General features: G+C 40.2%; 1 protein-coding gene across 2 annotated transcripts in view; it reads left to right on the forward strand.

Moving 5' to 3' along the window:
• LOC125321816 (complement C4-like) overlaps nucleotides 1-13683 on the forward strand; it is a 53341-nt gene that overhangs the window by 17228 nt on the left and 22430 nt on the right. For both annotated transcript variants that reach the window (XM_048295164.1, XM_048295163.1), the window contains 14 exons: nucleotides 91-178; nucleotides 2143-2248; nucleotides 2433-2556; nucleotides 3252-3367; nucleotides 4114-4281; nucleotides 5022-5219; nucleotides 6822-7013; nucleotides 8330-8479; nucleotides 8882-9008; nucleotides 9378-9449; nucleotides 10318-10518; nucleotides 11430-11541; nucleotides 11761-11831; nucleotides 12763-12902. In XM_048295164.1, coding sequence (XP_048151121.1) covers nucleotides 91-178; nucleotides 2143-2248; nucleotides 2433-2556; nucleotides 3252-3367; nucleotides 4114-4281; nucleotides 5022-5219; nucleotides 6822-7013; nucleotides 8330-8479; nucleotides 8882-9008; nucleotides 9378-9449; nucleotides 10318-10518; nucleotides 11430-11541; nucleotides 11761-11831; nucleotides 12763-12902 — 1865 coding nt within the window. The remainder of the gene's footprint in view (nucleotides 1-90; nucleotides 179-2142; nucleotides 2249-2432; nucleotides 2557-3251; nucleotides 3368-4113; nucleotides 4282-5021; nucleotides 5220-6821; nucleotides 7014-8329; nucleotides 8480-8881; nucleotides 9009-9377; nucleotides 9450-10317; nucleotides 10519-11429; nucleotides 11542-11760; nucleotides 11832-12762; nucleotides 12903-13683) is intronic.

A 13683-nucleotide genomic window follows, 5' to 3' on the forward strand; every position in this document is an offset into this window, starting at 1 on the left:
CATCTCAGTGTGAGTTGCCACATTTCAGGAGTTTAAGGTATGTTTGAAACTCAAATGTCATGACCTTTTGTCTTCTTTCTTTTCCTGCAGAACTTCCAAGTTTTGAAGTCAAACTCATCCCACTTCATCCATACTACCACATCTGGAATGAAAGCTTTGTGTTTGATATCGAGGCAAAGTAGGTGTGCTCAGAGGCATGCTGTTTTAGGAGGCAGAAAAGCAGATATGAGTTTTGTAACTTCTTCCTTTTCCTTGTCATTAATAGTTAACTAGTTCTGGCTTGATTTGGATCTGACTAATCTTATACACCCTCTGTTTCCACCACTGACTTGAGCCATTAGTGCCAAGTGCTACCTGGGCTCAATGGAAAATTAATTACACGTGGTCCCATACCAAGTTAGAATGGCATCAAACACAGAGTAACTTAGGAAGGCAGACAATGAAAATGTAACCCATCAAAATATTTTTAATATAAATAATTTTTTGGCTGTTGAATTTTCAAGTTTCAGAGGAGTGGAAATGCTAAGAAACTGCCTGTTAGGAGAATGACTAAATCAGAACATGATACCTTTGCGTTTTTTTCTTTTTCTAAAGAGGAATAAATGTTATGAAATGAGAACAGGCAGGTGGAAACAGCTGGCCTTCTTTCATAATTGGGAGAAATCTATTCTTTTTCGGAGGAGTGAGGGCTGTTGGACTTCTGCCTGCTGTCCTTGATTGTGTTGGTCCTTCTGTTCCCCAGCACACCTGAGAGAGCAGACAGAACTGGTATCCACCTCCTTTTGCTTGGCTGAACAAACTCAACTCTTCTAATCTCCTCTTGATCACCTTCAATTCTTTATTTGGTTCTATTGAATAATTGCTAGCTTTAGTCATGATCACTTGATATTGTGATATGAAGTGATTTCAAATCACTGGCTTTTGTATTTTAATCCTTTCTAAAGTTTTCTCTGTGCTATTGCAGCACTCTATTTCGAGGGCATGAATTTCATATGTATTTGATTCCTCATTAACATCATCATTATTTAAGAAGAAAAATTGAGGTTCTATAAATGGATACCATTCCTTCCTCTATTGGAAAATAGTGCTACATGGGGCTGTGTGACTTTCATCAAAATCAGTATATGGAATTCCTGATAATTGAACTTATTTCTCTGAACTGGCCATGCATGTAATGAAGTTACTTGGTGTATTGACAATTGTTCCCCATTTATTAGCTCTGGCATTTAATGCAGTTTTCATAAGAGCCGCCTCTCCGTTGGCTTTATTGGTATAGATCAGTGCTGCTGACCAGGCCAATTTGAAAGAGGCTTTGTTTACAGAAAAAAAAGCCATTACAGGACTGCGGTGGAGCAGGATTTCCACAAGCAAAAGAAAAGAGCATGGCCATGACAGGTCTCATGTATCACATTGCACACTGTGCTGCTGGAGGATGACTGCCAGGGCTTCCTTGAGTAAGGAACCAGGTGCAGCAATGTGCCCTATCCTCTCTCCCCATGACCTGTATGGAATGTTCAGGGGTGTTCTGGCCATATGCTGCTCTGGAAAATATTTCACTCACAAGAAGACTCTATGCTATACTGCCTAAATCTGTAGGAGTGCGTGGGGCAGAGGGTGTCCACTCTACCCCATGCAGGTGTTAGAATATCAGCAGGTCTTTAGATGTACCAAATATTTCATATCAGTCCCTGAAATTATTTTCCCATCCCTTATTTTTTATGCTCTGCTCATGAGGTGTCTCATACAAAGGAATTAGCTGTTCATCCAAGCTAAATAAAGTGGACACCTCCCTTGCTCCCTCTGAACGGGATGAGTTGTGTAAGACCTCCCTGTGCAACTCAAGTTCTCATTCATTTGTTAAAAAAAAAAATTACTCTAGTGCAAATTTTATCAGATAACATCTCCCCATGTGATTCTGCCAATGTGATTTACTCTGTATATATCTTTGCATTTGATATCACCACTTGCTACACAGATCAGTAAAAGTTTTCATGTTTGCATTACAGGTGAGTGGGACTAATTTTTGTTTTCAAGCTGCTAGTTACAAATGGGATATTTTTTCAGCACAAAATGATTAGTCTGAGTTATGTTTGCTTTTTCTTAAGATAATGATTCCTCTCCTCACTTTCCTTCCTTCCAAAGACACTCTTATGGGAAAGAGATTCAAGGTGCTGCATATGTGCGATTTGGCATAATCGATGAAAATGAGAACAAAATATTTATTCCAGGCCTGGAGCAACAGCTATCAGTAAGTATTCAGTAGAACAACTCTGATTTCTTCTACCAAAGCTTTCAGGTTATTGTCAGAAATTCTGGAAACTTGGAAGTCCATCATACTGTAGTCATGACATAAACAACACTTTATTTCTAATGGCAACAAACCAGTAAGCGCTGTCTCTTTCCTTTTTTTTTTCCCACTACTTTTGTTTTAGATCCAAAATGGAAAAGGAAGAGTTTCTTTAAATACACCTCTTTTGGAAGAGAAATTGAGAAAAAGTATTTCCACACTAGAAGGGTTTCATTTATATGCTGCTGTTACCACCGTAGAAACTGCAAGTGAGTCCAGTATGGCTTAGCTGATATGGTCTGTAAGATTCACACTGATCTTTTCTCTGATGTAATCTGTTATGTGGGGAATCTGGTCTCACTGGATCCATCTTTGCTGCAAAGCTTGCTCATGCTGTAGGGCATGACAGTCTCTCTCATCTGACCTCCTTCAGTACAAAAACTTCACCTCGAGTGGGTTACACTTTTCTGAACGCAAATGTCCAGTACTGCTTTAAATGCCTTATGTGATCCTGTGTGATCTTCCAGTGCTGCTCCAGAAGTGCTCAGGCAGGCTGCCTTCCCAATGGTGCACTTGCTGGGCTTGGTACTAATTATACGCATGACAGGGCAAAGGGGGTGGCCCTACCTCTCAACCTTGGAGTGTTAAAGTGGAAAATCAGGATGTTAAAATATATTTCTAAGTGCATTTAATTTAAAGCAAGCCATGTAACAAGTTTCTTTAGATGTAGTTATGTGTAGTGGTGTGACTAGATATTAACTAGAGAAATTATTATTTTAACTAGAAGAATCTTAGATGGAAAGCAGATGCTCAAGCTCCAAGTTGCAGAAGATGACATTAGGTAACATTAACTTTCACCAGTAGCCAAAAATGTAAACAAAATCTTTCATAAAATTAGATATCTAAGGTATACAAGTCCATAGTTAGTGCCCCCATAGCAACACACACTATTTGACATTAACAGGTGGTGAAATGAGAGAAGACGAACTCAGCAGTGTGAAGTTTGTGAGATCCCCTTATGCTGTTGATCTGTCTAACACCAAAAAGTATTTTGTGCCTGGAGCCCCCTTCTCTGTTGTGGTATGTAGTGTTCTGGCTGTATGTGTCTGCCTCCATAGCAATGCATTCATATCTGCCCTCTTTCCTTCTCTGGTCCAGTGGCAGCTCTCTGGGACAGAGACCTTCAAGAACAGGTCCAACACAGAGCTACTGTTTGTGTGTCTGGTTTGTCTCATTTCTGTATACTCAGAGCCTGAACAGCCAGAGAATGCTGGTTTCCTGCTCTAGAAGCTGATGTGCACTGTTGCCCTACAAGGTTTTATAAAACACAACAATCTCTTCCTCACTTCCACATCAAAAGATTGAAAGAAGAATATTGTAATAAATTAATCCCACATCAAATTAAAATTCTGGAATCTAAAACAGGGTATTGTCTTTTTAAAAAATGCATTTGAGTTTTTGTGGCTTGAAACTTCACACCTTGAAGTTTTTCTAGTTTTCTAAGAAGAGTTAAAGTCATAAATTCACCTTATTATAGTTAATGACAAATATCTCTGGGATCTGCTTACACCAAACAGAGGTTTACTGAAAGTCTGGGGCATCTTGTAATCTGTACTCACAGATTTTTACCTTCACTGAAGTCCAGACTGAGTCAGTTGCTATCCCCTTTTCTCAAAGCTCAAATTTTTGAATGCTGGTGTGTACAGTTCTATATTTCTTCTCAATTTATAAAAATTATCAATTATCATTGCTTCTTTTTTGTGGGCATTTTTTAAAAATAGGATTTCCTTTAAATAACAGAACTTTTTTCTTTTTCTTTCTAATAGGCATCTGCCACATTGGTTGATGGCACTCCTGCTGCCTTCCTATTTATCACTGCCACCGTTACCTTGCCTGGAAAACCCCCAATGAAGAAGACTGCCTTCTGTAATAGAGAGGGTTTGGCCTCCATTCCATTTGATATCCCCAAAGATGCTCAAAAGCTTGAAATAAAGGTAAAGAAAATGCAAACATCCATGTTTTAAATTATCCCACTGAGAATTGCTCGTAAAACAATTATAAATGACTGTGAAGATGATCACTTTTCATCAAATTAGCACCAAGTGTGGAACATGATTTCTTACACCACCTGCAGAGCTTTGTCCAGATTGTGTAAGATATGTTAGAGAGACCAGGGGCCTGAGGGATGTTTCAAGTGAAGGACACTCTGGTACATCAGAGCCTTGAGAGTACATGCAATGGTCATAGTGGTGAATTTTTGTGTTTTGGGTGTGCATTTACCTGGCATAAGGAAAGAAATGGGACAGTAAGGAATATCACCATGCAAAGTGACAGAAAATTATGGGAAGAAAGCGAGGGAAAATGTCCTGAGCAATGCAGAGAGTAGGCTACATCTGCCCACTCAGAGGGTTCAATTATGTGCACAATATAAAGTGGGAAAAAACTTGTCTGAATACAAAACACTTTGTGATTTTTGACCCATTGATTCTCATTTAGAAAGAGCCAAGGGTGAAAAATACCAAATGCAAACACAGCAAGAGGCAAAATAGGGTGAGAGAATAAAATAATTAAAATCCTGGGGTTTGGTGCCAGGTTCTGCTAATGAGGTGTTAGCAATGATTCCTCTCACTTCACAGCATTTTCCAAATAACCTGGCACACTACGAATTATTGGTGACACTATACACTGTCTCCTGTGGACACTTTACTCACTCTGTCCTTTTCTTCCCTGACAGGTAAAGGCTGAAGAGGGTAAAGAAAGGTTGGAATCACCTGAAGCCAGTATCAGAGCTGAAAGGTACCAGTCTGCTTCCCCAAACTACCTCAGCATCAGCATCCCGCACACGGTTGTGGCACCTGGAGATACCTTACCCATCACCTTGAATGATATTCATCAGTCTGGCAGTGGAAACATTGGCTATTTCTATTACATGGTAAACAGAATAGTATCATATCAGTAATTTATTTTAGAAATTATACAACCTGGGACATTTACCTAGTTATTAATACAAGGGAAAACAGAGGGGCCCAGCAAAGGGCAAGTGGGATGATCAGTGTTCTGCCACACCCAACCCACCAAGACAGGCTGAGGGAACTGGGCTTGTTCAGTTTGGTGAAGAGCCCAAGAGTGAGTTGATAACAACCTAAAAGTACTTGAATAGGATTTAAGATATAATGGAGACAAGATTTCCTGTGTGGTGCCATGCAATATAACAAGGGACCGAGGTCAAAAATTATGGCCTGGAAGATTAATTTTGGAAAAATATTCATTAGGGATGAATGCAATATTGGAAGAGGTTGCCCAGAGAGTTGTGGGATTTTCCAGCCTCAGAAAAATTCAACAATCAACAAGAGAGAACCACATCTCACCTAATCGTACTCTGGTGATGTCTCAGAGCAAGCAGCTGGGCTAAAAATCTCTATAGGTCCCTCCCAGAATTTATTTCTATGATTCTGTTATTTTTTATACATTTGCATATATTTTTAGGGCATGTAAAGTGCACAGTATTTATCCTTCTGAATGAGACAAAGGTGTTCATGGGTACATTCCAGGAGTGACTCTGTTGTGTGTGAAAAATATTTAATCTCCTTCTCCCGCTCTGTCCCAATTTCCCTTGGCAGCCTAAATTTCACAGGATGATAAGTGCAAAGATATCAATTCCCATTTATTTTTAATAGGACTCTGATATCTTGGAATAATTGTATCCCTATGAGTTAAGTTTAGGCTTGGGGATTTGTTTTCATTGGATGATTTCTCACAGCGTTGGAGTTCGTGCTGCCAGGCTCTGGGAAGGCATAGTGCTGGGCAGGCAGGATGTGTGGGAGGGATGGTAGCAGACACTGCTGGAGCTCAGCAGTGAGTATCTCTCCCAAACTTTGGTCACCTAAACAAAGCAGTGAGGATTTCAGGCCAGGCTGTAGCATGCCTTTGTTTCTTCCTGAAACCTGTTCATGATGTGTTTAGGAAAGCTTCATGCATTTTGTTCAGGGAAGAGCCCTATCAGTCCTGCCACTGGGTCTGTTTTTCATTCCTCTGACAACCCATGAATACAGATAACATAATGTAGGAAGGAAGGAGTTAAATAGTGAAAGATGGGCTGAAACAAATTAAAGACCAGTCTGTGATACTTCATCCTGAAACCTCCTGCTCCAACCCTTTCACACCATCTGAAAGATTCAGTACTGATTATATGTTAAACAATGCTGCTATCATCCTGGGTGTGATGACCAGACATTGTAGAAGACAAAATTTAGATGACTACTATCTGGGTACCCCTTCTCAAGCTGTAAGGTTGAGTGGAGGGTGACAGATTTGTGTTCAAACCTGGGCCGCAAGACCAGTGTAGCAGAGATTCACCACCACAGTACTCAGGTCTCCTCCAGGCTACTGGTATACAGCTTGGGAATCAAAACTGTTAGTGCCATTAGAAGAGAACAGAAATTGCCTCAGGAAAAAAAAAGAAAAATTATGCAACATAATGCCCTTTCTGGAGCATAGTCACAACATTTGATTTCTTTTTGTCTGTGCCTTGCAGGTTGTGGCAAAGGGACAAGCTGAGGTTTTGGGAAGGGTCCCAGCCTCAAGCAAAGTAATAAACCTTAGAATCACTGAGAAGATGGTGCCTGCCTTTCGCTTTTTAGCCTACTACTTCATTGGGAATGAGGGCCAGCAAGAGATCGTCGCCGATTCTGTGTGGGTGGATGTCATGGATGTCTGCGAAGGAAAGGTGCTTTCAAAGCTCGTGGCTTCTGCTGTTGCATTCCAAAATTAAAGAAAAAAAGCATGGGGTACTGGCAGAGCAAGTGCAGGCCTGGGATTATAAAGTGAAAGACATGTCGTTTTTATTGAAAAGGAGTCATCAGGAGTCATGCCAAAAGGCTCCCGGGTTGTGCCTCAAAGAGATGAGAACTACAGTTTTGTACAGAAAACATCTCCCCCTGTGAGCGTCTATATATTAGAAATCCATTAAAAAAATGCTGATAGAATTGTTGAGGGGGCAGAATCTCTTTATAACTGTCTTTTGGTAGTGATTTATATCATATGAAAGAAAGTGAAGCCATTTATTGGGGAAAAAATATGAATTTGAAGTAATTTTTTAATCTTTTCAATTTCTGTTAAAAGTAATTTTCTGAGATTTGTTAGCATTTTAAAAGCATTTTAAAATAATAGTTTAAGTTAGAAAATAAAGTGTGGATAAAATAGGATGCCCTCTAAGCCTTTCTTTCATCTTCCTCCTCCTCTTCTTCCTCCTACTTTTTGGGACCATAAGGTAAAATGAAAAAAATAAGACACAGGAAATTTTTCCAATAGCATGAAACACAACTGCTGAAAAGTATCAGCTGTCTAAAATTACTTTTTCCACTGAAAGTGTTTGTTTTGAAAAAATAATGGCATAGTACATTAGGCAAAAAAAAAAAAAATTAAAGAAAACATTTTCCATCTCTATCACACAAACCAATTTATACGAAGACAAAACTCAGTTATGTTCGCAGGCATTTCAAGTAATAATTCCCTATAATTTCATAATCAGCTGGGCTACTTCCTCTTAAACCACAGAAGTCTGTGCATCAGAACCAAATCTGTGTTTACTCAGTCATGCTAAAAAATTCAAGTGTGTTATAGAAAGCAAGCAATATTATTACAGACTGGTTTAATTCGGTTAGTTTTGTACATTAATTAGATCTTCTGCTGTCTTTCATGGTAATTTTGTTTCCACTGGAAAATGACAAAATTATATTGAAGACCCCAGTTCCACAAACCGCTTACACATTCTTTTAATTTCCTTTGGTGCTTAAATGTCGTTGAAAGCCAGCCTCCAGTATTCTGGTAGACACACCTTTCAGTTCCCTGTGATTTCCTTCAGTGTGAAATATCTGCACCTACGTGTTCCGAAACACAGGATCACAGGCAGAAACTCCACAAAACAGGAACTTCTCCCAGCCTCTGACTGCTGAAAGTCGCAGCTGACAGTATTCCTGGCCCAAAGAATCTTCACTTTTTATTAACAAATATGTAATTTTTGTTTCAATCTTTTCTATTTAGATTAAAGTGAAAACAGAACAAGAGATATATGAACCAACAGACCACGTCAACTTAGAGATTGAAATGGACCACGCAGGAAAAGTTGCCTTAGCTGTGGTTGATAAAGCAGTTTTTATTCTGAATAAGAAAAATAAGCTTTCAGCCAAAAAAGTAAGATATTTGTAAGAAGAAAATACCACATCTACTAGTCAAACAAAATTTTCCATGACTAATGAGAGGATCAAAATGTAATTAATGACTATTAATTGCTTAAACAGCGCTTTGCTAAACTTGAAAATGTTTTTTATTTTGCAGTTTAGGATCTATTTCAGATGAGTGGTATATTTAAGATGGGGATTCCCATTCTATGGCAGACAAGTTTGTAAATTAAATAAAGCGTTGCTTGAAAGCACTCCCTAACTAGAACATCCCTCAGCTTTAATCTGCTTCTAAATGCAGCTTGAACCACCAGTTTGTCTTGCTTCTGCAAATTAAAGGCTACAAGAATTTTTCTGATATGTGTATAAACCCTTTTCGAGCATGTGCAGCCATCTGTGCTATTTTATTTGGCAGGTATTTAATGCCATGAATTCATATGATCTCGGATGTTCTGCGGGTGGTGGTGCAAATAGCATTCAAGTTTTTACTGATGTTGGTCTGGCTTTTATATCAGACACAATTCAATCCAGCATTCGGGAAGGTAAGTGCAATCTGCCCTTTAGGAGTTTGTGTAAGACCCCAGTAGATCTGGGGAGGCTGATTGCTTAATAATCAGACATTTTTACTACCATGTTGTAAAATCTTCTTTGCCTTTGGATTTTTCTTCTGCTCTTCCACTGGATGCTGGCAGCTCAGATATCCCAGATGGTTGGTGCTGGTCCTTTGGTGACCACCTCAGCTGGGGCAGGCAGCAGTTGGCTAGGGCTGGAAGATTTGTGGGTCTCTCTTTCAAATTGTGGGCCTTTTGTCAATGAGATGGGTCCTAAGACAGGTCTTCATGAATGATGTGAATGATCAGGCTGTTCCTGTTGTATCATCATGACCAAGTGCCTCTGTTCTGCCTTCCCAGGATATAAATGCCTCCAGGGTACCAGAAGGCAGAAGAGATCTTTGGATTTTCAGAAAAAAATGTCAGGAATTGGTATGTCTGCTCATCTGGATGGCCTGAAGGTCTAAACAGGGGGAGGGATCCCTAGGCAAAGGGATCTGTCTGAGATCTAGGGAGCAAGCAGTGATGGCATAGTGAGAGATGCCATGATATTCTTAGTCCCAGTTCTTGCATTAAGTGACATAACCCAGCACAAGTGTGTGTACTATGCTGTGTGACCTGACACATCATTCATCAAAACAGCTCAAAAAACAAAACCAAATGATGTCTGTAAATGGAAAGTAGTTCACCACTTTATAATCCCAAATGTGAAGCACTTCTACTGGATAACATGTCATGTCATCAGTCATGACTAAGAGGCTTTTCAAAATTATTTGTATGTTTAGAAAATGTTTTAAAACCTTTTTTTTTTACATTCTGCGTTGAAGCTATGCCAACTTTAGTACTTTGGGCTTCAATTAAAAGAAGAGTTAATGTAGTATTTGGTATAAATTGGAAAAAAGAAAAATTTTATGCAAATTGACATTTCCTTCCCAGAAGACATGAAGGCTTGAAGCTGGACTCTTCCTTACTTTTGAAACCACACTCTTTATTTAAGGAGAACACTGATATTGCTACTTCTATTAAGAATTCCAGCCTGCAAGGCGGCATTTTTAATTCAGTCTGACTGTGAAGAGAGGGCTTAGAACAGAATGTCTAGGATGCCATAGAGCCTATGCTTTCCTTCTGTGTTTGTGGACTGTTCTTAGGATGGACTCTTTTCAGGGTCCCAGGCTGAAGCTTGACTGTTGCAATAAAAACTAATGTTAATGGCAAGGAATGACAGAAGTGAGCACAATAAACACCTTTACGCTGATTTCTACTTACACAGCACTAATTCTGGGCTTTAATTCTATTGCAGCCAACACATACCAAAACACTGATCTACGAAAATGCTGCCAAGATGGAATGAAATTAAATCCCATGAGGTTTTCTTGTGTGAAAAGGCTGGCAAAGGTGTCTGGCTCCCACGAATGTAGGAAGGCATTCCAGGACTGCTGTGACAAAGCTACAGCCCTCAGGAAGCAGGCGAAGCAGAGGAACAGAGTGGGCTTGGCACGACGTAAAGAGCAGTGGCATAGAACTCTGCCATTTTTACCCTTCTTGTGGTGGCAGGGGAGGGTCAAGGGGCATTTTAGTGCTGTGGGGCTGGGGAAGAAATTTTCACATCAGCATGTCAGAGAGCCCCGGTACAGTATGCAGCAGCCATGCAGCATTGCATCTTCACACCAGGACACTGGGAAGGTGGGAGTGGGATGGGATAACGTCTTGGGGTGAGAAAAGGCAGGAATCACTTTAGCCAGTGCTGGCCCCTACAGTCTTACAGAGGATCTGATGGCTCTGCCCACACCCCAGAGAGGCCACAGACAGCAGAGCAGGGGAGGGGGTGGTTGTTTGCATTCAGGGCTGTAAGTGGTCTCAGATTTACGACTCTTTTTTTAGTGGTACTACTGTTATAACACCTTCACCTTTAAAATGATGTCTTGAGAAAAGTCCACTTTAGCCAGGAATAATTTTTTCTCTTTCTTCTTTTCTTCTCCCCGAAGTCTATCACTGACCACACATTACATGTCCCCTCATGTTACCAAAAGAAAAAATTACTTTGCATCTAAAATATTCCTATTCGGAGTGTAATTTCTGCTACCATTTCTCACAGATTTTCCCTTTCATCCTCTGTCTGTCACAAGTGTGGGACAGTGGGAACATCTTTGCTAGCCTTACTACAGGGAACTGATTTCTCATTTGGTACCATGTAGTTTTGAAGCTGTCAAGAGGAACTATCTTTTTGTTCAGTGACAAGCTATGGTCATTTCTTCTCTTTTTGCAACATTTTCTTTAATGTACAAGATGGAACACAGATGAAATCTTTTCATTCAGAGCATTTTTTGTGCTCTGACAAGCTGACTCTCTGCAAGACAGTGTAAGGTCAACAACCAAAGACTTCCAAAAAGAAACCTCGCTCCTGTTTTGCAGAATACAACGAGCATGAAGAATTGTTTGATGAAACCTCTGTCACCTTGCGCAGTTATTTTCCTGAGAGTTGGTGGTGGAGTTTTGAAGAAGTGGAAAGCCCTGGAAAGCACAGGTACTGTGTTGCCTGAATATGTTTAAATTTGTACTGTCAAATGTATAAAAATATCAGCTTTATGTAGTATCTGATGCAGAGGACTTCATAATATTTGCAAGTACTTTGTCTCCACAACTGAGGGAATATGTTTTTCCCTTACAATACTCAAACTTCATCCAATGACAACGTTTACATTTTATATATGCCTTCTAATAAGTCTTATTTTGTGTTTTTTAGTGTAAAAAACTTTGCTCCTGACTCTATAACCACCTGGGAAGTTCAGGCAATAAGTATATCTCCTGAAAAAGGTATAAGTATTGGGTATTTTTTGTTTGTTTGTTTCTTTGTATGGATAAAGAGAGAAGGTGTATCCTTTAAAAGAGAGATAAGTTATGTTGATAGTATAAAAAAGTCTGTACTGAAAAAACACAAAGTGATTTGATCATGATATTTACTTCTCTCTTTTATGCCATGTTAAAGCCCAACTATAAGTTAAGGTATAGATTTATATTTATAAAAGCAACATGAAGGAGGGTCTTGAAGACGATGGATTGTACAATCAAAACTGTCTCTTATTCTTTCCACTCTATAAAACACCCCATTTTAGCTTCCACATGGCCAGGAAGCCACAAGAAAGGTAGCAGTAGTAACGTCACTTTTCTTTGAATAATTCTGGGACCAAATTCTGGCCATCTCAAAGCATGAAAGTCTGTGGCCTCTAAGGCAGAGAAGAGCACCAGGAAACCAGCAAAAGACCAGCAAGGTCTGGACACCAGAGAGCCCAGGTTCTCAGGTGCTGCTCTCTGGGAGCTTCTAGATGATGAGGATCATGCAGGATGGACAAAGAGTCTATCTTGTACTGCCCACTCCCCTTTGGAAGGGGAGGCTCATCCAGGGGTGCAGGGATGGGCACGGAGTTTATTTTCAGAAAGCAAGGAAAGGTCATTGTGTTTTAAACATGAAACAAAAAAAAAAAGGAAAACTGGGCCACATTTCACTCATGAAACATGCAAACACTCCTGCCAAAAAACCCTGGCAGTGACTTCAGGGGGCAAACAAGAGACAGGTCTCTAGAGCAGATGAGTTTAAATTAGCTCTGAGTATGCCTGTTTTCCTCTCCTGCTCATGACTTCAGGGGAGCCCAGGTGCTGAGTTTTGATTAGACATTGAACTTCCTATCAGCTGATGTTAAGTACGGAATTCCCAATTCTAGTTGTTTTTTTCTTTTTCTCACCCCAGGGTTCTGTGTAGCTGACCCCCACACCTTTGCAGTTTTCAAAGACTTTTTTGTGTCCCTGAGATTACCGTACTCAGTCAGACGAAACGAGCAACTGGAAATAAAAGCAGTGGTTTACAACTACCTGCCCAATGATCTCCAGGTAGCGTTATCAACAGCTGCTGTGCCATGCATGCCTAGCTAGCTAGTTCTATAGTTTTGTAAAATTTGACATGAATGACCCTTCAGTGCCCTCCTACAGCCCAGACATAATGCTCCCATCTTGAAAGCTATCCCAAGGCCAGGATCTAATTCTACTTGCTAATCAAACTTACTTGCATAAAGCAGATCATGCTATATAGCCATATCCTTTGTCTTTTGGTACGTCTTCTTCCCCTCCATTGAAGCAGTCAGTTCCTTTCTTGATGCCTGCTTGTCTGGGCAGCACCCAGCTCCTGACACTGATACTTGCTGACACTTCACAAGCACAGAGGTATATTATGAGCACACCATCCAATATGTTAGCCACAAAACTCATTGTGCCTGAAACGTGAAGCCACTTTTTGTCTTCGTGTGACTCCTATGCAGTCCTGCATATGGTCACAGCTGTCACTGGGCTCAAGGCCTCCATTGTCCTAAGGCTGATACTCCTTTTTTCACTTCTTCCCATCTCCCAGCCAGCTGTTTGACCAGCATCTTCTGAACTGCACTGAATTGTGTAGAGCTGGGATGTATGAAAATGCACTATCCTTACTTCACTGTGGTTTGGGTGTAGGCCAAAACTCTGTTGCAAATTCAGTGTAAAGAAGAAACAATAGTTGATTTAACTTCAGAGCGCTAATCAATGTGGGTGAATGTTAACAGACCATAGGGTCACAGAACAATTTACATTGGAAGGGACCTCCAGAGGTATTTTCCCTGTGCAGTGATGCACTAAGACTGAT

This window comes from Corvus hawaiiensis, chromosome 2 (assembly GCF_020740725.1).
Source record: "Corvus hawaiiensis isolate bCorHaw1 chromosome 2, bCorHaw1.pri.cur, whole genome shotgun sequence".
Classification (NCBI taxonomy): Eukaryota; Metazoa; Chordata; class Aves; order Passeriformes; family Corvidae; genus Corvus; species Corvus hawaiiensis.